Source organism: Eleutherodactylus coqui, chromosome 8 (assembly GCF_035609145.1).
Source record: "Eleutherodactylus coqui strain aEleCoq1 chromosome 8, aEleCoq1.hap1, whole genome shotgun sequence".
NCBI classification, from domain to species: Eukaryota; Metazoa; Chordata; class Amphibia; order Anura; family Eleutherodactylidae; genus Eleutherodactylus; species Eleutherodactylus coqui.
In genome coordinates, this window is record NC_089844.1 from 31,134,719 (window position 1) to 31,159,626 (window position 24,908).

Here is a 24,908-nt window from a genome sequence, read left to right on the forward strand (position 1 = left end):
TAAGTGGGCAAGATCGTTTATTCGCTCCTGCAGTATGATGTAATACTATAGTATTACATTATAGCGCAATCTACGAAACCACAGGCAGTCCGCAATGGCAGCCCCAGGGGCTGTGGCAATTGCGCGACAACGCACAATCTCCTTGTGGGGTGGTGATTTGGCTCCCCAGAACATCAGTTGGGGCATTTAACCCTTTCCAATCCACTGTCTGATGTCTAAAGACATTATGATTTAAGGCTGTACAGCTCTGATGTTGGTAGACATTGGTCAGGGGGTTCCCTTACTGTATATTGCCAGCCTCTCTGCTGTCGGAGCCTATCCAACTTGTCATCTCATGCAGTACTGGTTTTAGCCAGCATATAGCGCTGTTGTATAAGAGCAGAAAGAGAGTAAGCCCCCTAGGAAAACCAGGATACAAATTGGATTGGAAAGGGTTTAATGTCGCTGTCAGAATAGACAGTGGCATTCAGAGAGTTAACAGCTGTAATCAGTGACCGGGCTGATCGGAGCTGCTGCAGGCGGGTGTGGGCTGTAAGAAACCTCCTATGGAGCGTGATTGACCCCCGATTCACCCTCATACAAACCCCAAACTGTATGCCATCGAGTGTTATGGGGTTAAAGTATTCTAGAGTTATCTACATGGCAGTAATCTGTGGTCTGACAGAGCTCAGCAAGTAGGTGACCAGTGATGCCCGGCTGATGCAAGGATTGCTATAGACATCATATTCCCATAGATTTCAATGAGATTTTATAGATCATCTAAAAGTCTGACATATTTTAATATATTTTTAATTAACAACAAATTAAATTATAAAAGTAAATGTAAATACTCGTGGTTTATAGAACTGAAGATTCCCTGTCCAACCAAGACTTGGAGGGACCCGGCCTGGGTCAAGCAATAGAGGTGAATGTAGCAAAACATAACCCATTCTTCACAGTGAGCAGACAGGAAGGATCGTTGGATACGAACAGCTAATGAAAACCGGAGCAGCTGATAAAGGCATTAGGAGTTCTCCCCAATTCACATCACTGTAAGCTTCTCCCTTCATTATCCAGTGAATCTTCATTAGGACGCTTCTCCCAGATCAGGTTCGCATCATCTTTACGTAATTCTGTAGCTATAGCGCTGCATTCCCTAACTGCATTAGTGATACTGTTCAGATCCCAGTGTCCATGTGTCAAGGCACACTCCAAAGTGAATGGTCCGTCTCGTAAGCGGCGCACCTTTGTGCAGACTGCAGAGGATCTTAGTTCTAAGCCAATCTCATGAATTAGTTTGCGCAGATATTGCTGGGTCTCATGCATACACCGGATCTCTGAAGGGAGAGAAAACGTTTGGTTTATAATCGGTGTTACACAGACTATGTTATTTTAATGCTATCACCATACTAAAAAAAAAATAAGTAGTTTTATAATCACTTAGGGTCGGCGTTGCATATACAATCTATACAAATTGCTGAACTGGGCGTTTTATAGAATATAGTATCAAAAAACAAAACGTATATATTATATAGAAAATGTTGCTGTCTATAAGAAGTGTAGACTTTTGCCATACATTATGGAGTACATGGGATCAGTGGTGCCTCAGACTACAGTTAGTCCCCTACTTGCGAACAGGTTCCGTTCCAGGAACCTGTTCGCAAGTCCGTTTTGTTCGCAAGTCCAAACAAATGCTTGTATGGAGGGGATCGCGGGTGGATCCCGCTCCATACAACGTCGGGTGCCGGCTGTTCTTACAGCGGGCACCCAGCGGCAGCAGTTCCGACGAGCCGTGACGCTTGTCGGGACTGTTAACACTTTAAATACCGCTCTGACAGCAGTATTTAAAGTGTTAACAGTTCTGACGAGCGGCACGGCTCGTCGGAACTGCTGCCGCCGGGTGCCCGCTGTAAGAAACAGCCTGCACCCGACGTTCAGGGGGCCCGTACAGCGTCCCACAATGAGATCGCGGGACGCTGTGCGGTTGCTAGGCAGCCGGGGACCTCCTGAAAGGCCCCAGGGCTGCCTATGCAGAGTGCCCATCAAGCGTACGGCTTGCTAGGCGCTCTGCATAGACAGCCCTAGGGCCTTTCAGAGGGCCCCCGGCTGCCCAGCAACCGCGATGTGACCGGACAGGCTTCTATCAGGCTTGATAGAAGCCTGTCCGGTCCCTGCACAGTATGATGTAATGCCATAGAATTACATTATTGTTCGTATCTTGCGAAATTCGTAAGTCGAATGTTCGCAAGTAGGGGACTATCTGTATACTAAAGCCCCATTTACATGGGATGAGCTGTCAAACGATGCCGGACACCGCGTCCTCCCGCCCGCCTCTATTCACTGTAAGCAGTCATGCATTTACACTGGACGACCTTGTGTTCTTCATACCCCAGCTGTTTACAGAGCGCTCAGCTGGTATACAGCTGTGCGCCCCTGTGGAGTATAAAGAACACAGCTGGACCGCTCTGTTCTTCAGGGAGCAGGATACCAGCTGAAACAATAGTATCAGCTGTATCCCGCTGTGAACTCCTGATAAAGCTGATCGTTGTCTTTCAGCACGCTGAAAGAAAATGATCAGCGACGGCTTAACGAAAACTGCACAATGGCAGCGCAGTTACACAATTATCGCTCAAAAGATGGCTTTTGAGCTAATTTAAGCGATAATCGTTGTTTCTAAATGGGCCTTTAGATTGTTATCTTTTGGTCACAATAACGTAGGGTGACCACTTGTGCAGTCAACAGTCTGTTGTAAACAGGGAGCATTGGACCCGTGATCTAGAAAGTCACGGTGACGCCATTACCATTATGTTTTTTTACCTTACTAAACAGTGATCACATGACCGGGGACTGCTCACCAGGGCCTTCAGTCACTGCTTCAGGCTACCTTTTGTAGCCGGGAGCAAGATTTTCAATTTCCTAGGCCATCCCCGGCTTTTGCACCTGCGTCCACCATTTTTCCAGAAGGCGCATGTGCAGAAGCTGGAGAAGGTCCCTGCAGGAAGACCGCATCGGGTGACTCGCCGGAGGCCTTAGGTTAGTAAATATATAGACCCAACATATGTGCTCATGCTAGAGAAACATCATAGTATACGTTTCTATATGCCTTTTTAGATAAGAAAACAATATCCAAAACAGGTATAGCAAAAAAGTGTGATGTGAATCATGTGATCCTATTATGTAATGATGTCACTGTACTGCTTTACTCTGTCTGTCCTGTCCATCGGCCTATTAGGACAATAGCAGTCTTACCTAATGTGAAGTTGGGTGGGGAAAACTCCACACATCGTACTCCAAGTAGGAGAGGTGGCGATTTCTCCATTGGCCGGAGATTGCCTTGTACTGCCATTTCATAAGCCTCCTGGCTCTTTAAATCCATGCGACTGTGCCTGGAATAGAACCAGAGAGGGAATTATAGGTTTTTGACAGAACTACATAGGAAGCATTTTTGTGACATTTATAAAAGGCTGCCTTTGTTGTCACTTTGCATGTATTTATGGCGGTGTAGCAAATATGCCTTCTTGGACAAAGTTGTGGATGGCAGAAAAAAACTTTCAAATGACAGCAGAGTCGGCAACAACTATCTGCCATGTGTAGCTTTTCTATACCAACTCAGGCCAGCAGACGGTTGTAGAAGTGATCGCTTATTTGTCATGTAGTATTATAGGTTTCAGATAACATGGAAAACTGTGGTTGGGAATGCCAACCTGTGTGTGGCATGTTGCTAAGGAGAAGGGCGGCCATTTTGGAAGTCGCTATCTTGGAACCATGTTGATATTTTCAAATGGGAAAGGGTGCATGTTATATATGTAACTGATAGGAGAATTTGTTGAGGAATCCAAATCTGCGTTTTAATGCGAGTTATCAATTTTCTCTGTTACAGGCTGCAAGATTAACATGCAAGTAGCGGACAGAGGTTGTGCTGAGGAGCGCAATACCTGAGTCATTGCAGCCAATGGTCAACGATCTAGCAAACCACCCATCTGCCATGGCCGGTTTTTCCATATCTTTGAACCTCTGTGTACATCTAATGCATATTGTGCATATTTCATACAAAATGCATTACACATGTATGTAAAATCGTAGGTCAGCGATTGCGATAGGTCCAATGTTCTTGCACAGATATTGCGCTCGCCTTTGTAAATACAGCCATAAACTGCCAAGTAAAAACTTTTGGGTAAGAGATTTAAGAACCAAATAAAGAAAAAAACACCCACATTGGTATCCAACTGTTACATACTGCACCATTAAAACTTTATTTTTTTATGTACAAAATGGTGTATAGACTCACATGATCAATGCCTTTTGGTTAGTCCCCTGAATCATGGCCAAGACTCGCTCCAATCTGTCTCTTGTAATGTGGTCTGTGGGAGGAAAAGGGGATCATGCTATATCCAATGAATTCACATAACACAGTAATAATAGTAAAACAGTCAAATACTGTCCTAGGAGGCGATCGGTGCCTTCTAGAGATCCATCCAAAGGAATGCATTGTACCTTGCCCTACTTGTAGCTCCTCCATCTAGCAGAAGGTTATGTATCCTGCCTTTAAAACGTGCATAATAAAAACGTGCGCGTTAAAAATAAAACCCAGCATGTCCCATTTTGGTGTGTAATCCGCACCAATGCAACCAATATGGGCATTTAACATGCACAGCAGATATGTATGTATATGCGTATTTGCTGTGTACTGTGTATTTTAACCTCATGCAAAATAAGAGCCCGATATGCCAGACACCTACATCCGTGTGAATGAGCCCTTAGAATGCGGCAATGCAGAGTCAACTGTTTGTCTTTAAAAGTGAAGTAAAAAATAATAAAGGCCCCCTGTCCAGGGCAGGGATTTCGGCGGCGGTAAATCGCCAGCGAATCACGCTGTCTGAAGCTTTTCATAGCGTTGCTATGGAAAGCACCGGCCCCCTATCCACGAGCAGAGAATCATAGTGATTCTCCGCGGTCAGCTATCTGCTGGCTCCTGCTCCCAGGCGGTGGCCCCCGCGGCAGTGATCCACCGCAGTATACCACAACGCCCGTGGACAGGGGGCCAAAATCTATACAAACTTGATATCACAGCAATCGTGCTGATCCATATCAGAAGATTATCGTCTTATTTTTACTGATTGATGAACGCCATTAAAACAAAACCCCAAAACAATGGTGGAATTTCTGGATGGTTTTTCCATCTCCCCCCCCCCCCCAAAAAATGTAGTAAGTTATACAACACATTATATGTACCCCAGAGAGTTGCCATTCAAATATACAAATCATCCCCCCCATAGTCAGCAGTGATACAGTCATCCAACTCCCTGCCGCGGCCGTGCACACCCAGTGCAACCTGTGCGAGGACCACAAGGCTTGTTAACACCTGTACTCCACCGCTGGCACCAGGACGCTCAAATGCAAATCTCTTAATTAAGGACACTCACTGTAGGTCGTCTTCTCAATTACTTTTCCAGCATCTGAAAACTCTTCTGTGGCTTTACCAAACACACCAGACACAGTGTAGTCCTTTGAAAGGAAACAAAATTGTAAAACATCATAATACAAGAAGGCAGAGCTAGAATAAAATTACTATTTTTTATTTTTCATCCTCTCTAAGGAGTATGTAACCTACACAACCCATACGTGATCGTACCTTGGTATAATGGTTATCATACATGTCAGCAAGAAGTTTGTTACCATTTCCGATTCCAATCACTGGAAGATAAATTACATAAAAAACATCAGAAAAAATTAGCAAGCCTCAATAAGTGGGTGGAATCAGTAGCAGCAGCTAGCCCAGTGACTTAGGCCTCCTGCACATAGGCGGATTTGCATTGGATGCATGGGATGGCAAAACGCCATTTCATCTCCACGAGCTGAAATCGATTGCGATTTTCTGCTTGCAGAGAAGAAATCACAGCATGCTGCGATTTTGTGTGGGCTGTGCATGGCTGGCTTCCATTGAGGTCAATGGAAGCTGTCCTACATCACTTCTGCAACAAGCACTGCAGAGGTATCGTGGGATCTACATCATTGCAGAGCGATGGCGCCTACTACGTGTGCGCAACGGAGTGCAGGATGGCACATCTGCAGTGCTGAACAGAAGCGGCCGGACAGGTAAGCAGGGGTCACCGGGTCGAACTCCGCTGTGGGAATCCCGCATGAAGGAACACAAGCTGACTACAGCCTTAGGCCAGTGACACACGAGCGTATTCCAGCCGCATTTAGTGATGAGTGTCCCAGCCTGACCCCAACTCTGAGCATTCTAGAAATCTATGATTCGCAGATCATGATACCAGTGGTCAGGCCAGCACATCAGTCATCAATACACTCATGTCACTGGCCTATTGACCGGCTGAGAAGCTTTCCTACTCTTAGGGCTTATTCATATGGGTGAGAATCTCATGTCAGTTTTGTGAAATCCATTCTTTTGGATAGACTTTAATCACGAGTGATTTTTGCAGGGGGCTCATTCCATTTAAGATGGAATTTTTGAAAAAAAAAAATATATATTTATGTTAATATTTTTTGATGCTTTATGTTTTTATGAGTATATTTTACTATTCTCAGACATTTCTTCTAACAAAATCATATCTAATACTGCACTCAAACTTGACTATGAAAGTATACACGCGTTTCCACAAGTTTCGACAGATTGAAGAGAAAGATTTATTCAGTCTGCATTTCAGTATAGAAGTGAGTAGATGTTTTTAACTAACATATCTAACCAAAAATAAGCCAGCGAGGTAATGTAACTTATTATATTTGTTCTATTATGTAATTTATAGTAGAATCAATAGCCCACCAACTAGATGTCCGGTCTGTTACCAAGAAAGTTCCTAATTTAAGTCTTATAAGGTTCATACATATTGCAGTTACCTGTAACTGAATAGAACATCTTTAAAAAAAAATTATATATATATTTTTTATTTTTAGTAAGTTTACATTCAAACACGTCCTGTCTGTTACCCGTATGTCCTGTCTGTTACCCATATGTCCTGTCTGTTACCCATATGTCCTGTCTGTTACCCATATGTCCTGTCTGTTACCCATATGTCCTGTCTGTTACCCATATGTCCTGTCTGTTACCCATATGTCCTGTCTGTTACCCATATGTCCTGTCTGTTACCCATATGTCCTGTCTGTTACCCATATGTCCTGTCTGTTACCCATATGTCCTGTCTGTTACCCATATGTCCTGTCTGTTACCCATATGTCCTGTCTGTTACCCATATGTCCTGTCTGTTACCCATATGTCCTGTCTGTTACCCATATGTCCTGTCTGTTACCCATATGTCCTGTCTGTTACCATATGAAAAAATACATTAGGGCTGTTTATAACAGATCAGAACAAGTACAAAACAGACAATCTTTTAAGAGTATACTGAAAATAATGCGAAAGTGTCTTGATTATATATTAACTAGGACAGAAATTTTGGGAAAAAAAACCAAGCATTCTGCAATTGCTATTCATTTGCATGTCCTGTCTGTTACTAAAAGTCACGTGTCATTTACTAAGAGTTGATAGAAAGTTAGGAGGTAGGTTTGACATAGATACATTTGTCACAGCGCATAGTTTAACTACCTATAGCTATTTTTAAATTTTCAGACAAAAATATACTTTAAAAAAAAAATGTGAAAAAAATTTGTGTGCGCGTGTCCTGTCCGTTACCATGGAAAAAAAAAACCACACCACGTTCTATCTTTGGCCGTTCGCACGAAACACCTCACCCATTGTTTTCAATGAAACGTTAAAAGACTTCCCAAGGCAGTCACATACTCTGCGATGTTTCACATTCAAATCAATGGGAAACACTTGTGATCCCCTGACGTGCGTGATACACGCGCCTGAGGATCGCAAGTGCACAGAAGTGATGCAAGGCGGTTTTAAATTAAAAATACCTTGCGCTGGCGTGAAGAACGCACAGTGGTAAGCGCAATATTGGACCAAGCTTCTCAGTCTGATACCCTGCTCACCCGTGTGAATATAACCTTACACATTATATGGCATACATTAAAGGAATAAGAAGCTCACCAAAGACTCCTGATGACTTCATATCCAGCTTGTGTCCCACGCCGACCTTCAGGTGAGTGAAGGATGGTCCTCTAACTGTGAAGTCACATGTAAGAAACATGACATCAATCATTTCTATATAATATATACAGTATTGTCAGTATATCTAAAGAACAACTCACTAGAGAGATTTTGAGAGTTTGGTACCAACCCAGTATATGATCCAGCAGGGCCGGAACGGAGGTGACCACTTTGGTTATTTCCACCCCACTGCTGCTCTCGTGACTTTGTGGCAGGAAGAGGATCTTCTGGCGAGGTGCCGGTTGCTTCAGGGAGTTCAGTTCTACAGGAACAAACTAACCATTAACTTTACTTACATCTAATCAGACAGCCAATAAGCTTCAAATGTAAAGCTGAACGTAGTTGTATCATGATAGCAGAAGTACCTTGCAACAGCTTCATCTCTATGGTGTCTCGTACTGACTTCCAGTGCACCGCAGGAGGTTTATATATTGCAAATATTCCATGTAATGCTCGAAATGCTGATGCTGCAGAAAGCGCCATGGCTGAGCATCAACTGCTGAGAAGAGAGCAGCAGATTATTGCTTATTTCCATCTGTGACTATAGGCTGGTGCATAGAAAGGGACAAAGGGGGAATTCTGGCATGTGGACTAGACACTGCGTACGAGGGGAGCACCAACAAGCCACTCTATTTGGCTGCCTGCAGACGGCCAGGTCGGATGTCGCTGTGAGAATTTTTGCAGCAGGATGCGGACCCATGCCGCTGCAGAGACCTGCGGCTCACCTGCTCTCAGTGTCTTCCGTCTCCTGCTATGCGCCGGCCCGCACAGAAATAGAACATGCCGTGATTTGTTTTCCGTGTGTGTTTTCACATGGACAAATCGCGGCCGTCTGCATAGGATTGCGTTTTGTAATGCAATCCTATGCAGGCGGACACGGGCGGAAATTCTGCGGGGAATCCTGTCGCGGAATTTCCGCCCGTGTGCAGGAGGCCTTTGTCCAAGATTTTTAGATACAAGGCTAGGGTAGCAAACAATCTTGGCCTGAGGGAAGGAATGCCTATCTACTAGAGATGAGCGAGCATACTCGGTAAGGCGATATACTCGAGAGAGAGCATCGCCTTTTTCGAGTACCTGCTGGCTTGTCCCTGAAGATTCAGGGGGGCTGCGGGGGTGAGTGGGGGGTTGCATAGGGAATCGGGAGGGAGAGCGAGAGGGATCTCTGTTACTCTCCTCCCCGCTCCCCCCCCCCCCCCCCCCGACCCCTGGGGCCCCCCTGAATCTTCAGGAAGAGCCAGCAGGTACTCGAAAAAGACGATGCTCTCTCTCGAGTATATCGCCTTACCGAGTAAGCCCGCTCATCTCTACTATCTACGACTGTGGCAACTTCAATGTGAATCTCATGGACTTGCATAAGGAGACTTACTTGTGGTCAACACAGCAGATGCTGCGGGACTGGAGTTGGTGCAGTGGTCATGTGACGTACGGGTGGCCGGGATCAGAGCAGATCTCTTCTCAAAAAGACTGCAGGCGAGCCAATCCGTGCTTTATGTGTTATCTGACGAGGAAACAATTAAAAAATCAAACAGAGCGCTTCTGTAGGTCATGGTCACACCTTGCAGAAAGGTTACTATTTTATTAAGACTCTTAGCCTACAATACCTTCCATGCAATGAATGGGATTCTGACTATATCAGTTTACCAATCAGGCTACTTTCAGTGATGTGTTTGACACTTGCGGGGCTCCGAGTACACAGGCCCATTCATTACATGGAAGCCCTTTTTGCCCCCATGCACTTCAAAAAGCATGTTAACACGTTGCAAGTACGCTGCAGACTTTCCGCCACACAACTGCCTGCAGTAAACCCCCAGGGTGTTATAGCGCCACACAGTGGATGAAACTTCAAATCTTATCCACACGCAGCAGAGAAAATCTGCATCGTACATTAACCTGTGATGCCATTTGTAAATTCAGGGCACGTTGTCACTTTGTGCTGTAAATCTTCAATGAGTCACTTGGACTACAAAGTGAATCCACAGGTAACGCCACACCGGGCAGACTAGCCGCAGAATTCGAAGTCTGCAAACCAGGTTAATCTATGCGAGGAAAAAACAAAGTGTGCGGACGACAGGGACGATGCTCACAGCGTGCGGACGAGAGGGACGATGCTCACAGCGTGCGGACGAGAGGGCCGATGCTCACAGCGTGCGGACGAGAGGGCCGATGCTCACAGCGTGCGGACGAGAGGGACGATGCTCACAGCGTGCGGACGAGAGGGACGATGCTCACAGCGTGCGGACGAGAGGGACGATGCTCACAGCGTGCGGACGAGAGGGACGATGCTCACAGCGTGCGGACGAGAGGGACGATGCTCACAGCGTGTGGACGAGAGGGACGATGCTCACAGCGTGCGGACGAGAGGGACGATGCTCACAGCGTGCGGACGAGAGGGACGATGCTCACAGCGTGCGGACGAGAGGGACGATGCTCACAGCGTGCGGACGAGAGGGACGATGCTCACAGCGTGCGGACGAGAGGGACGACGCTCACAGAGTACGGACGAGAGGGACGACGCTCACAGAGTACGGACGAGAGGGACGACGCTCACAGAGTACGGACGAGAGGGACGACGCTCACAGAGTACGGACGAGAGGGACGACGCTCACAGTGGGCTGTTTACAGGAGATCTGCAGGGGTCCGTCACTGGCCCAGCGAGTTGCTGATCAATAGACCGTCTATAGTTTAGAAGTGAACAACCGACTTAAAGTCTTACCGACCTTGCTGCAACTACACTGCAAAAAATACACACATAATGCGCATTCACTGTAAATCACAACATGACTCACAGAGTATCTAGATATAAATCAGCCTCGGACTCACTACAAACTACAACTCGCAGGGTGAATGCCCACGGACGGATTTCTACCGCGTTTCCCGCGCGTGAATTCCGCAGCTATTAAGTTCTATTGAACCTAATGGCTTACTGCCTGCCAACATTCACCTGCGGAATTCTACTGCGGATTTCCGCAGCAGGAAATAAATCATGGCATGTTCTATTTGCCACGGATGTACGCTGCAGGAGGTCTCCATTAATATAGCTATATGGAGACCACGGAAGTCTGCGATCATCAGCAGGCACCTTTCTGTTTTTAATCGCGATACTCATGCAGCGTAAATCCGCAGGCGTATCCTGCGCCGCTCGTGGGTATGAGCTCCCCACTTGGTTTCTCATTCTCCATCTTGTTTTTTCTTTGTGCATTAATGAACTTATTTTAATAATAAAATATAATGCAGAGAGGCGGCCGGAGGGGAGCACGGCTGAAAACGGCGTCAGAAAGTAAACTAGGACAAAAAACCAGCCATTAAAAGGGGCGCATAAGAGTGCGACTGAAAGCAGTGTATCTCAACTCCAGTCCTCAGCGCCCCCAACAGGTCAGGTTTTCAGGATATCCTATGGTAAGAACACGTGTAGCAATGTCTGAGGCACCGACAATAATTACATCACCTGTGCAACACTGAGGAAACCCTGAAAACATGACCCAATAAAGGATTAGATGGGTTTGGTCCTCTGATCTAACCCTGCCAGCATACAGAGGGAGAGTCCTTGTAGCAAATAAGATTGAGATAAGCCTGGCATCAAAGTGGGCAAAAGGCCACTTTTTATTGATCTGATAAACTGCCGGTTTTGTATTTGATGCAGGACACCCCAACGCTGCCAACGCACAAACGCATTTAACCCTTTAAATTCCACTTCTAATGCCACTTTGTGTGCCTTTTCTTAGGCTGCTTTCACCTGTGCTCACCTCAGGGCACCTTCCTGCAATATGATGATTATTAAAAGGGGTTGTCCAGTTAGAAAATAACTTTTAGAATTCAGAGCCTCTTCACACAAATCAATTAAACAGAAAAAACTCGTGAACGGGCGCACAAATCTAACGTTTGTGCATCTGTTCAGATGGCCTTGGCCCGGCGCATATATGCCAAGGCCAATATGCTGTTGGGTGGGGGGAGACAGCTTAGCTCTGCTAAACTGTCCCCCTTGCCATCTCTTGGCAATGGAAGTGGGAAAAGTCAGGAGCTAGTGTGCCAAGATCCTACCCCCTCTCCGCCCCCTGTCGTAGCCAGCATTGGGTGGCGGCGGGATGGGGTGGAGCTTAGCTCATCCCCACCCATTGCAAACAAGCAGAGAGGAGCAAGGAATGGGGTGGGAGTTTAGCAGTCATGCTGCTCCCACCTCCCTTCTCCGGCAGCTGTCACAGGCTCCCATAGAAGTCAATGTAGCTATCAGCGTAAAAGCACCCGGACGAAATGCACCATCTTAACCAGATGCGGAATTACACCAATATGCAGTGATGCACTGTAAACCAATGCATCAGAGGGGCAGCGTATAGCGGCTGGGATGTATTAAGAGAAGCACAGAGTCTAGATCACGTGAGGTCATTATCCCCCTCTACTCTTCCTTAGTCAGACCTCATCTGGAATACTGTGTCCAGTTCTGGGCACCACACTTTAAAAAAGACATAGACAAACTGGAGTAAGTTCAGAGAAGAGTTACCAAGATGGTGAGCGGTCTGCAAATCATGTCCTATGAGGAATGGTTAACCCCTTAGTGATGGCCCTACAGTGTTTTTACGTCCTGCAGACATAGGATGTGTATGAAGGGAGATCGTACTGCGACCTCCATTCATACATCCCAGGTGCTGTCTGTTTATTACAGCTGACACCTGGCGGCAACAGCTGCGATGAGCCACGTAACTGTTAACCCTTTAAATGCTGTCAATTCTAACAGCGACATTTAAATCCCCCGAGCAATGTTCGAGGGTCTCCTACGCGCCCCCACGATGAGGTCACAGGGAGCCATGCTGGTGTCATGGCAGCTGGAGGGCCTTCTGGAAGGCCCCAAGGTTGTCATGGCAGTATGCCTCTGAAGCCATCCCTGTGGGGTGGCTTGATAGACTACCTGCCCAAGAGCAGTATGATGTAATGCTATGGCATTACATCATACTGCAGGAGCGATCAAAGTATTGCAAGTTGTGGTCCCCCAGGTTGGGGGTGTGGGGGAGTAAAAATAAGATCAATAACATTTTGCTAATTATTAGAACAGAAGTAATAAAAGTTAAAAACAAAAAACCTTTTGCCATATTTATAATAATAGAATCTAATAACTCAGAAATAAATATTTGGTATCGCTGCGATCGTAAAAGTCTGATAAAGATAAAACATTATTTACCCCACATGATAAATGTAGTCAGAAAAAAATAAATGGATAACAAAAATGAACTTTTTTGGTCACCCCGTTTTCAAGAAAAAAATGCAATAAAAAGCGATCAAAAAGTCATATGTATTCCAATATGGTACCGATGCGAACTACAGGACGTCCCGCAAAAAATGAGCCCCGCACAACTATGTCAACGGAAAAATAAAAAAGTTATTGCGCACAGAAAATAATTTTAAAAAATTAAATATTTTTAAAAAAAAGTAAACCCCCCCCCCCAAAAAAAAACTATACAAGTCTGGTATCGTAGTAATCGTACTGACCCACAGAATAAAGTGATCATGTCATTTTTGTTCGTTTGTGCGCCGGAGAAACAAGACGCACCCAATGATGGCAGAATTTCAGGAGGAAAACAATAGAATAGTAATAAACAAAAAAAGCTTGATTACTAAGGGGTTAAAGGATCGGGAATGTTTAGCTGAGAGGAGACTTAATAGCTGTCTACAAATATCTGAAGGGCTGTCACCCTGCAGAGGGATCAGCCCTATTCAGTAACCAGGCAGCCCCTTTAACACACAGGAGAAAGCTACAAAAATGCATTTATTGTAAGTAGGAAAGCCCCTCCAGCATCTGCACGAGCTGCACACGTGACACTGTAACACCACTTACAGCACACATCTACCTCCATGTCCTCAGCACAAGTCACACTGCTCCCCGCAGCAGCTTCCGCTTCCTCGAAGTTCGCATCAACCGCTATTGGTCACCATGATTCACTTCCGGTGTCACACAGCGACCCGCCCATTTCTCATGAAACACGTGACAATGTGAAAGGTTGGGAAGACGAATCTCGCGTTGCCTGCCGTGGGCGGTGCCGATGACGTCAACTAAGGGGGCGTGCCGCGAGGCCGCTGTTATGGAGGAGGCGGAGTTTGAGGACGTGTTAGTCGGTGAAGGAGCGTGACTGAAGGGAGTGACGTAAGGGTAGTGGGCGTTTCCTGAGAGAGTCGGCGCTTAGGCGGGACGGGGAAAAGTTAGAGAGGTTAGAGGTCACCGCGCATGTCTCTTCCGCTGACCGGCTAAGAACATGGAGAGGAAAGTGCTGGCGCTACAGGCTCGTAAGAAACGGGCGAAAACCAAGAAAATCATTAAGAAACCGGCCGAAGCGGCTCAGCCGCGCAACGCTGCCCCAGAGCCTCCCGCAGAAGACCCGCCAGAGGAGGAGGAGATCCTGGGCAGTGACGACGAGGAGCAGGAGGACCCTAACGATTACTGTAAGGGCGGCTATCACCGGGTGAAGATCGGGGACCTGTTCAACAACCGTTACCACGTGATCAGGAAGCTGGGCTGGGGCCACTTCTCCACCGTGTGGCTGTGCTGGGACCTGCAGGCCAAGCAGTTTGTGGCACTCAAGGTGGTGAAGAGCGCGGAGCACTACACCGAGACCGCGCTGGACGAGATCCGACTGCTGCGGGCCGTCAGGGACACCGACCCCGACGATGAGGGCCGGGAGCGGGTGGTGCAGCTCCTCGATGACTTCAAGATCTCCGGCGCCAACGGCTCCCACGTCTGCATGGTCTTCGAGGTCCTGGGGCACCACCTGCTGAAGTGGATCATCAAGTCCAACTACCAGGGCATCCCGCTGCCGGGCGTGCGCAGCATCATCCGCCAGGTCCTCCAGGGCCTGGACTACCTGCACACCAAGTGTAAGATCATCCACACCGACCTGAAGCCGGAGAACATCCTGCTGTGCGTGGACGAGTCCTACATCCGCAGGCTGGCGTGTGACGCCACGCAGTGGCTCCGCTCCGGCGCTCCGCCTCCATCCGGTTCGGTGGTGAGTACCGCGCCGCCGCCCAAAGCCTCCACCAAACTGACGAAGAACAAGAAGAAGAAGCTGAAAAAGAAACAGAAGCGACAAGCCGAGCTGATGGAAAAACGGGTGCAAGAGATAGTGGGGATGGAAGTGGAAGACGAAGAGGCCGCTCAGCCTCAAGACTTGGCCGAGTCTCCAACACCCAACCAAGAATCAGAACTGACCCTCAACGGACTTCCATCCGAGACGTCTTCTGACAGCCTAACCAATGCCGGCTCCTTGTCTCCAAGCTTCCCCCATCCTGGTGCGACAGATAAAACCTCCAACCCTGACTCCCCAGAGGGCGATCCGTGCCCACCACCACCGGGCACCCAACCACCAGAGCAAAGTGACAGCGAGGAGATCTGCCGGCCACCAGAAGAAGCTGGTGAGGAACAGAAAGAACCCGCCGCGAAAGAAGAAGAGGAGAATGAGGCTGCGTTAATGGGCGACGGAAAAACGACCGCTTCGGACTTCCTGTTAAATCCTCTCGAACCCCAGAATGCTGATAAAATCAGAGTGAAGGTGGCTGACCTGGGCAATGCCTGCTGGGTACACAAGCACTTCACAGAGGACATCCAGACTCGGCAGTACCGATGCTTGGAAGTCCTCCTTGGCTCGGGCTACAGCACCCCTGCCGATATCTGGAGCACGGCTTGCATGGCGTTTGAGTTGGCCACCGGAGATTACTTGTTCGAGCCTCACTCCGGTGAGGATTACTCCCGCGATGAAGACCACATCGCACTCATCATCGAGCTCTTGGGTCAGATTCCACGCAAACTCATCGCCGCCGGAAAACACTCTAAGGAATTCTTTACCAAAAAAGGTGACCTGAAACACATTTCAAAGCTGAAGCCGTGGGGTCTGGCCGACGTCCTGAAGGAAAAGTACGAGTGGTCCGAGGAGGATGCCACCGGCTTTACGGACTTTCTGTTGCCCATGTTAGAGTTGGTCCCTGAGAAGCGGGCTACCGCAGCGCATTGCCTCCGTCACCCATGGCTGCAGTGATGGACACCGGCATGTTCCACCTTCGGCTTTACAAAGGGCTATCCTTCTACTACCGTCGGTGGAACGTCAATGGCGTGACAACGGATGGCAGACTGAGAACTCCTTTGTACTGTTATGAATTCCTCGGATGAGCGGTCGGCAGGGATGTTAGAACTGGACGATGGGGGGGGGGGGGGATCCATTGTTTTACGGTGAAGTTAAGGGATTCGAATCATCTTTTCTTTAGTTTGATGGAAGTAAGAGCGCCCTGAAGTGACGTTGTGTCCCGTTTCGTATTTCTAGCGGATGAAATATTTATCGGCAGAGAGAATAATTACCGTTGATGAGTTTCTAATTGGTATACGTTTTTTTTTCTTAACCCCCTTCAGTAGTATGATGATGCTATGCAGATTGGGGTGATACGAAGAGAAAAGCTTCCAGGACTTCGGTCAGATTCGCCGTTTTTACATTCTTTTTATGTCCCTTTTTGTTCTCCTGTTTCGGATGTTTGTGGGTCCGTTTTGAAGGCTCTTTATGTTATTCGTCTCTTCTCTATTTTTCGTGTTGTCTGACCTACGTAGAGGCTGCGGTGAGACAGTCCGGCAGTTATACATCACATTTCTTCCATATGCGATTCGTGATACGTTTTTTTCCTTTTGACCATGTTTTAATATGTGATGTATTATCAGATTTAAGGAATAAAATACTGTTGCCACTGAAGGTCTTCCTGTAGCGACGGCCCTTTAGAATAAGAGCGCTTTAGGTTTGTGGAGTCGCTTGTATTACTTGGGTCTCTGCCAGCTGCCGCCATGAGCGCTTTTGGTTATGTACTCTATGGATTTACATATAGGCTCATGTACATGGGCATTTGGTCCATATATTTGGTGTGTGTTGCATACGTATTCGCTACGTCTTTCACTTATGCAAAGGGAGGGCAAATTGATGTCCCCTTATTTTCCATATCGTATTCTGGCTACATGCGGGGGAAAAAAATAGTGACATGTAAAACCCATATTCACTGTTTTTATGCTCCCCATAGACTCTTTCGTGGGCTATTTGGGTCTGTGAATATGGACTACAATGGGACATGGTGCGATATAATTTTTTTTTCTTTTCCGTTTTTTACACTTGTGCATATCTGAATACACCAATTTAATTCAATGGATCAGTATTCAGTTAGTAGGAAATACGGACAGAAAATACGCCCATGGGCCCTTTAAGCAGCTTTCACGTGTGCATATTATAGGCGCATTTTTTACTCCCATTTTACGATTGTGTCCCAGTCCAACCGTGGGTCTCTTCAACTCTGTTCATAGAATCGTAGTGATCATTGATGCGGAGTTCGGGTGCAGAAATGTACCGTCATGCACATGTGAGAACGCCCTAAGGCTTTATTTACAGGGCGGTTTCTGTTCAGTATTCGTAAGACAAAACCTGGAGTGCGTCCAAAGCGCGTAAGAGGTGTAAATCTCTCCGTTCTACTTTCTGAAGGGTCCATTACTGGTTTCGGTTTACAAATACTAATGTAAAAGACTGTCCGAAATATCCTAGTGCGAAAATCTGCATTAGGTAGATTTCATAGGCTTCTAGGTGGTCAGCAAATAAGGGAGATGGAACAATACCTCTGCAGCGCCACCTTTGTTCCGTCTCCCTTATTTGCATATTACCCAGAGGAGCATGAATGGCCTAAGTCTCCTCCCTCACCTACCGTCTAGGTGCTCTCCTTAAGGAGAAAGGATGGCGTTCCTGTAGGCGGTCATACACATTGGACGTACATCTGCTAAACCCTCCAATTTCAGCGGGTCCATCCTGTCGTCCAATGTGTATGGGGCCCTTCCAACTACCCCTGATGGTAGATGCAGGAGAATAGAAGCTGAAGACGTGGGATTCTCAGCAGTGAACAGCACAGGTCAGCGGAAGATGAGAATTATTTTATTGAGGGCTATGCGTTTCAATCCCGAAGGACCAGATGAAGGCGCTGTTCCAGCGTTGAAAAATGCACAGCCCGCAATATAATAATTCTTCTCATGTGGTTTCTACTGCCGAGAATCCCTCATCTTCACAAAGGCCCGTTGCGCAGAGGCTGCTGCATACAGAAAGGCATTTTGGGTATTGTGTTATTGCACTACCTATCCAGGTCCAAAATCTCATTTTACTATTGTCCTCTGTTATCAGCCACTTTGCACTATGGAGCACCTTTTTCTTATTGATTCCTGATGGCAGATGTCAGGGTAAATTTGTTCAGCTGACCTTTTTGTTTGTACCATAGAAGTTGATCTACTCACCTTTCCCAGTTCTCCTCCACTTTTGTTCCGCATGCACTAGATCCCCGCTCATACTCATTTTGTGGTGCAGGGAGCTGGTGATGACCTCATTAACCCCAGGGCCATGTGACCGCAGCAGCTAATTACGGTCTTTCTTCACGGCCTGGTGTTGGGGTGTCTTCTCTCCGCACCCGGTAGTGAAGAAGTGTGCGGAGGGGAGTGGGAACAAAAGTGGTGGGGGACCAGGGAAGGCGAGTCCATCTTCTGTGATGTTACTACTGCACATTGAGCCATTTTTTGAAACGGAAACAGTCTCTCCGGATAACCCTTTTTAGTCACATGAGTGTTCATAAAGTGCATATAATCTTCATACAGATTCTAAGAAGTAACCATGAGAATTTACATTTGTGTACTCGTTTAACTGTGTGTGAATGATGAAAATGTACAGCGCAAAACCAGTGCAAGATAAGTTCCCAGAGTTACTTAAAGAAGTTTTCTAGGCAGCGCCCACTGTCGGTCCTAAGATACACCAGGGTCGGAGCGGAAGCCGCTGCTCCGATCCCTGTGTAGTGGACGGTGCTCGTAATTGCAGGCGCAGCCCTCATTGAAATCCGTGGGAGCCGTGCCTGCCATTGGAAGCTCCGGACTCTACACAGGGGTCCGAGCAACTGTCTCTGCATTGATCTTGGTGTATCTCGGCACTTATAGCGGGCACTGCCTGGAAAACTCCTTTAATGGGGTTTCTGGGAAAATAATGTTGACGTCCTATCATAAGGATAGATTAACAAGAGTTGATTTGCTTGGGACCCCGGACAATGAATTGATCGGTCACTCGCTGTAAGGCCGGGGACACACTTCTGAATTCCATAAGGCAGTGGGGCACATTTTGTAAATTGTTTTGCGCCACTTTTTGCAAAAGTTTTGCATGATTGCGACTTCTTTTCTTTTTACCCCAGCCCCACTGCTTTTCTGGATTGGGCGTGCTGTCCTGGACCAACAGATATGTCTAAAGTTTACACCAGAAATTGGTTTAAATTACACAAAATGTACGCCAGCTCAGACCTGGCATACATTTCTGAAAAGGAGGTTCCAAGGCAGATGTGAAACCACCATCACTACGTCTCGTGTCCAAAAGCAGGTGCAGCAAAAAGTGGAGGGAACCAAACAGAACAGCTTCTATCTTTCCAGCAGCATTTACTAATAAAAGCGGTTCTCGCTGGGCTATTGGATTCCATCTGGGGGTTCCAGCAGCGTGACGGAACTCCAGAACAGAAGCGCTCGCTGTCATGAGTGTATTGGACACTACTTTGGTGTCTGTTGGACAGGTTTCCGGTGTTTCACCAGTGACAGTGAATCGTTGTATTCTGGAGTTCCCTCACAATGTTTTCGGCACCTGTGATGGAACCTCATAGCGTAGTCAGAAACCCTGCGGGGACACTGCCTTACAACATGTATAAACTAAGGGTATATACATATGCAACATATTTATTACTGAAATTTTTGAAATTCCTCCTTCAGGGCTCCTTCACACTGGTGAGTGCGATATCTGACCGCTATCGTCCTCACAATCCATGTTGAAACCTGTGAATGTGAGACGTTTTGCGTGAAAACAGCCTTGCATCATTCGGGGATGAAGGGAATCCCTGTTACAGCTGTCACAGCCGCAGCAGAGGATCGCAGAGTTCTCCCATTGAAGGCAATGGGTGATGTTACAAAAAAACAAGAGACTAATGGTGTGGACAGCGCCTACAGGAGGCCAAAAAGGCCAACCGTGCTTTATGGTGCGTGAAAATCTAACTATGTATAGCAGTGAGGTTTGGTATATAGAGGAGACCCTGTCCCAGTATGGGGACATCAAACTGAGAGCATGCAAGGAATGAAGAACTGGGTGGCTGGGGGCCCCAGAGGAAATGTAGAAGGAAGAAAAGATCCTGCGCTCAGGGGGACCTCCAAAGAGCCCTAATACCAGGATCATGCAAAATTATTGTGGCTTGATATCTCCTAAAAGAGGTGAATCAGCCCAAGATGGTGTCATATAAAGATGTTTAGTTTATAAAACAGGATAGTGTAACGCGTTTCGGAGCTCACAGGGCTCCTTTCTCAAGGACAATAAGACATTGCATATGTCTTATATTCTCATTTTTTAAAATTTTTTTAGTATTCCTATTTTATTCTACAACTACCTGTATCACACTTTATATTTTATATCTAAACCATTGTCCTTGAGAAAGGAGCCCTGTGAGCTCCGAAACGTGTTGCACTATCTTGTATAAAATAAACCTCTTTACATGACACCATCTTGGGCTGATTCACCTCTTTTAGGAGATATCAAACCACAAGAATGTTGCATGGTCCTGGTATTAGGGCTCTTTGGAGGTCCCCCTGAGCGCAGGATCTTTTCTTCCTTCTATATTCTGATGTTGGAAAAATATACATTCTGTGATTTTTCAATTTTTCATTTTTTTTCCTGCATAGCAACACATTGTGGCGCCGTGCATGAAAACAATCGCTAATGTGATTGAACCCATTCAGAAGAATGGGTTTCATATCTGCATCTCGCAACGCAGAAATCTCGCATGATTTTGTTGCCAGTGTGAAGAACCCCCAACACACTACTTTTTTTTTTTTTTTTTTAAGCATGTTATTTTTGGTGGCATTTTTTTTCATTTAGCCACATTTGTAATGAAGCTAGTGGGTGGTGCTATAGGGCACGGAGGCAGCACATCTTTACGAACACAAAACTTTCCTGACCACAGGAATAGGGTAATGGTTCTCCTTAGCGATGAGCGAGCATACTCGCTAAGGGCAATTGCTCGAGCGAGTATTGCCCTTAGCGAGTACCTGCCCGCTCGGAAGAAAAGATTTGGGTGCTGGCGGGGGACACGGACGGGAGATCTCTCTCTCTCCCCTACTCACTCCTGAAACTCACCTCTCTCCCCCGCCGGCACCTGAATCTTTTCTTCCGAGCGGGCAGGTACTCGCTAAGGGCAATACTTGCTCGAGTAATTGCCCGTGGCGAGTATGCTCACTCATCTCTAGTTCTCCATTGGAGGGCGCTGTTACTTGAACGCTGCATAAAATGTCACATAGAATTATAACACATACATGTGACATTCAGGTAAACCTGCTTCACTTCACGAACTGGGCCGCAACAAGTCACCTGACTAAACTTTGGGGATTTGCCCCATATACACGACACCAGCTTCACTATCGGTAGCCCTGACCTGTTGGTGTTGCATCCTTTTGCACAAGCCGCCCAACGTCATTGACATCAATATACCAGTTTACCTCCTGTTTAATCCCACTTCTCTGACACATCGGGTGTTTGTTGCGCCCTCATATACGTCATATAAGGATATCGCATTACAAATCCCTTCTTGTCCAGTAGCAAGGCAGCCGTCAGAAATATGGGGCGTTCCGAACCTACGCCTGACACACCTCAATTTCAGTAACTCAACCTCTTCTGCCCTGTAGGGCCCTCGTCCTTACACCAGGACAGACGGCGGCGTAGACGTCACTACTGTATGGAGGTCTTGCATGCCTTATTAGAGTAATTAACTCTGTTATTAACTGTTTGAGTCTCTGTTACGCACTACTGTCCAAATTACTAGTGTCCGCCTCCTCACGACCCTCACAGCAGGTCAGCTGACTAAGCGTAGTTTCTCACGGGCAATCACGATATCGCGGAAAGCAAAACCCACAGCAATATTGCAATTTTACTCATGAGATATCGTAGTGTCAGCGCTGCTTTTTCTCGCAAAAGCATCGCCGCTGCTTGCGGTTTTGTCGCGCATCTTTCTCGCCTTATAGACAATAGAACATTCTATTGTTAACACACCGCATGAAAATCTCAAGTTTATGCGTTGCGGAGCGATAAAACAAAGGCTCCATAGGGAAACCTGGGTGAAAAAAAAAAAAAAAAAAGCAAAACGTAGAGCGATAGTACATGCAGCTTTTTTTTTTTTTTCACGCATCACCGCATGAGTGAAAACATCGCAAATGTGAAGGAAACCATTGAAAAGCATGTGTTTCATAATTCTGCCTTCTCATGCACTCTTGCTTTGCGCTGTTTAGTCCCTTCGCTGGTGTGCACGATTTGTTAAGGCTTGCCTCACAACTTGGCGGGGGATTCGACCTTAACTGCGTATGCTGCTCCTAGTCGCCATCCAGCCTCTAGGGCTCCATTTGGACGGTCCTTCATTTCTGAACCCCCCCCCCCCCCCATCCTTCCAGCCTTTTCGGACCTCCATCTTCACCTCTAATCATCAGGGTCTTTCGCAGTCCTGGCACTCTCGTGCGCTGCTTCTTGGCATGGAGACAGCGCTGCTCAGGCCACTCTTCACAATGTGGGCATCACTATGCCCACTGGTGCTGTGTCTGCTGTCTGCATTCACTGCTGCTCAGACTCCCTGCTTGCTCTCTGCACATTCTAAGATGTGACGGAGCTTTTTCTTATATCTCAGGTGACCAGAACTTTCTTGAGTCTTTAAACTCCTTCATATGGGCGGCATACTCCTCACACAGTCCATACCATGGGGGCTGATCTTTTAGGTGGGGACACTCTATGCGAAGCCTCCTCCAATAGCATCCCTCATTGCCTCCATTTCACCCTCCCGCTGCTCTCCTGCAGGGGAATGGTATTTGCAGCCGGTGCTCCAGCCTCCTTCCTCCTCTCCCCGTGCCCCCCCGTGGTCACATCTCAGACTGGGAGATGGGGCTTACCCCGCCGCTGTCACAGCAGCTGTCTGCCGCTGCAGTGTAAGGGGAAGCGCAGGGCAGCGCTTCCCCCTTGCAGGAACACGTTTTTGTGGGGTTTTTTTGCCGTTCTCTAAGTCTTATAGAGAAACCTGTGGGCACGGACCCAAACAATGCCACAAACTAAAACCCATCTTCTATGTAGTACCTATTTAAATGTCACTATAGACTCCCAATAGAACATCTGGCCTTACAGCTTTTGGCTAAAAACACATTGGATCTGCATGAAAATCCGCCATGTGTGACCGCTCCCTTACAGACTCCACATTAAAATAACAATAGCAGTTCTTCTGCTGTAACCAATGGCAGCGTATGATACAGGGGGAGATGCTTAGCTTCGGGAGAACCTATCAATCGCTCAGCATGGCAGCTTTTGAACCCCTCGACAACCGTCCATGTGTCTTTCTATGGCAGTCGTTAAGCGCCTTATTCTGATGCATGAATCTTTTTACGGCTCTGCATCAGCAGCCTGGCACGTGCCTCCCTGGTCATGGGGAGCGGGTGCTCCGCTGTCAGATGACAGCCCGGGACTTGCTCAGAGAAGCCACGAATCCCAGTTGTTTATTCCTCTGTCACCCATCGGGCCCCCGCAACAGGGCCTGATGGTTTGCTATGGCACTCAGTGGCTTGGCCTTCTGGGTCTACCAACTACAGTGGCCTGTGAGGCTCAGCCTGTGGCAGAGCTTCTTAGGCTTTAAAATCTGGTGCTATGCTGAAGTATTACAGTGTATTATAGGAATGAGAAAAGATAGTGGGACAAAAGTAAGAAGTAAAAAAAAAAAAATAGTAAAAAAATATATATAAATCAAAAGCCTACCTTTCTCCCTTTACTCTGCAAAAAATGTGTTTTTAAAAAATAGCAAATCTGCTCTTGCTGCATTCATAATGACCCAGATGTAAAAAAATACATTACTTAACCATGGAAAAAAAAATTACAAAAACATGCCAAAAATGGCTAATTTTGCATATCTCGCCTTACATAAAAAGGAATAGAAAGACGTTGTTTGAAGCAACAAATGGTAAAAAGTATATCCCGTCCCCACGAAAATAATAAAAATGCTACGGCTCTTGGAATGCGGAACCACAAAAGCAAATCATAAAAGTCTGTATAAACTTGGTATTACCGGAATCGTGCAGACCCAGAGAATGTTATCCACAATGTGCAGTGGCCGGTGCTTGTAACTGCAGGTTTGGGTCTCATTGAAATCAGTGGAGCTGTGCCTGTAATTACAAGCACTGGCCACTACACAGGGTCGGAGCAGCGTCTTCTGCTCCAGTGTATCCTGGCACTGACAGGGGCTGTTGCATGGAAAATTGCTTTAGGCCTCATGTCCACGGGCTTTAAATCCGCAGCGTTTTTCCCACACGCGGATCCGCGCCCCATAGGGATGTTATTTTTCCCGTCAGGCACGGATCTGTGTGCGGGAAAAAAAATGGACATGCTCAATTTTAGTGCGGGTCTCCCACGGGGACGGCTCCCGCAGGCTTCTATTGAAGCCTATGGAAGCCGTCCAGATCTGAAGGAGACCCGTACCAGAAATAAACTCGCCTGCTCCGGGCGATGCTTGTCTTCCCTTCTTCGCAGCCTTATCTTCTTTCTTCGGCCCAGCGGATGTCTGGCGCATGCGCGTGGCACGCTGCCGGCGTGCCGAGCACATCCGCCGGGCCGAAAAGAGAAGATCCGGCCGCGAAGAAGGGAAGACAAGCATCGCCCGGAGCAGGTGAGTTTATTCTTATTTTTAGGCATCATGTCCGCGGAGTAAACAGAACCCATTGTGGGGTCTTACACATGAGCTTATTTTTCACTCAATGTGCAATCACATGAACAATTGCGCATCATGA

The 24,908-nt window shown here is 46.9% G+C and overlaps 2 protein-coding genes across 4 annotated transcripts; one reads left to right on the plus strand and one right to left on the minus strand.

Annotated features, from left to right (window-relative positions):
* Positions 1-772: 772 nt before the first annotated feature.
* TRUB2 (TruB pseudouridine synthase family member 2) lies at positions 773-13,972 on the minus strand. 3 transcript variants are annotated; one of them, XM_066575411.1, is made up of 10 exons: positions 13,878-13,972; positions 9,420-9,551; positions 8,419-8,549; positions 8,184-8,315; positions 7,994-8,068; positions 5,612-5,673; positions 5,403-5,484; positions 4,268-4,340; positions 3,229-3,365; positions 773-1,316 (listed from the first exon to the last, which is right to left on the minus strand). In XM_066575411.1, the coding sequence occupies exons 3-10, from the start codon at positions 8,534-8,536 to the stop codon at positions 1,027-1,029; spliced, it is 969 nt and encodes a 322-aa protein (XP_066431508.1). In that variant the 5' UTR covers positions 8,537-8,549; positions 9,420-9,551; positions 13,878-13,972; the 3' UTR covers positions 773-1,026. The 3 variants fall into 3 exon arrangements, with proteins under 3 accessions (XP_066431508.1, XP_066431506.1, XP_066431507.1); XM_066575409.1 differs by having other exon boundaries at positions 8,419-8,552; XM_066575410.1 differs by having other exon boundaries at positions 8,419-8,552; positions 13,891-13,928.
* A 243-nt stretch (positions 13,973-14,215) lies between these two features.
* Positions 14,216-16,767, plus strand: LOC136576257 (SRSF protein kinase 1-like). The gene has a single exon (XM_066575412.1). It carries the CDS (start codon positions 14,293-14,295, stop codon positions 16,066-16,068), a length of 1,776 nt encoding a protein of 591 aa, XP_066431509.1. The 5' UTR covers positions 14,216-14,292; the 3' UTR covers positions 16,069-16,767.
* Positions 16,768-24,908: the final 8,141 nt, after the last annotated feature.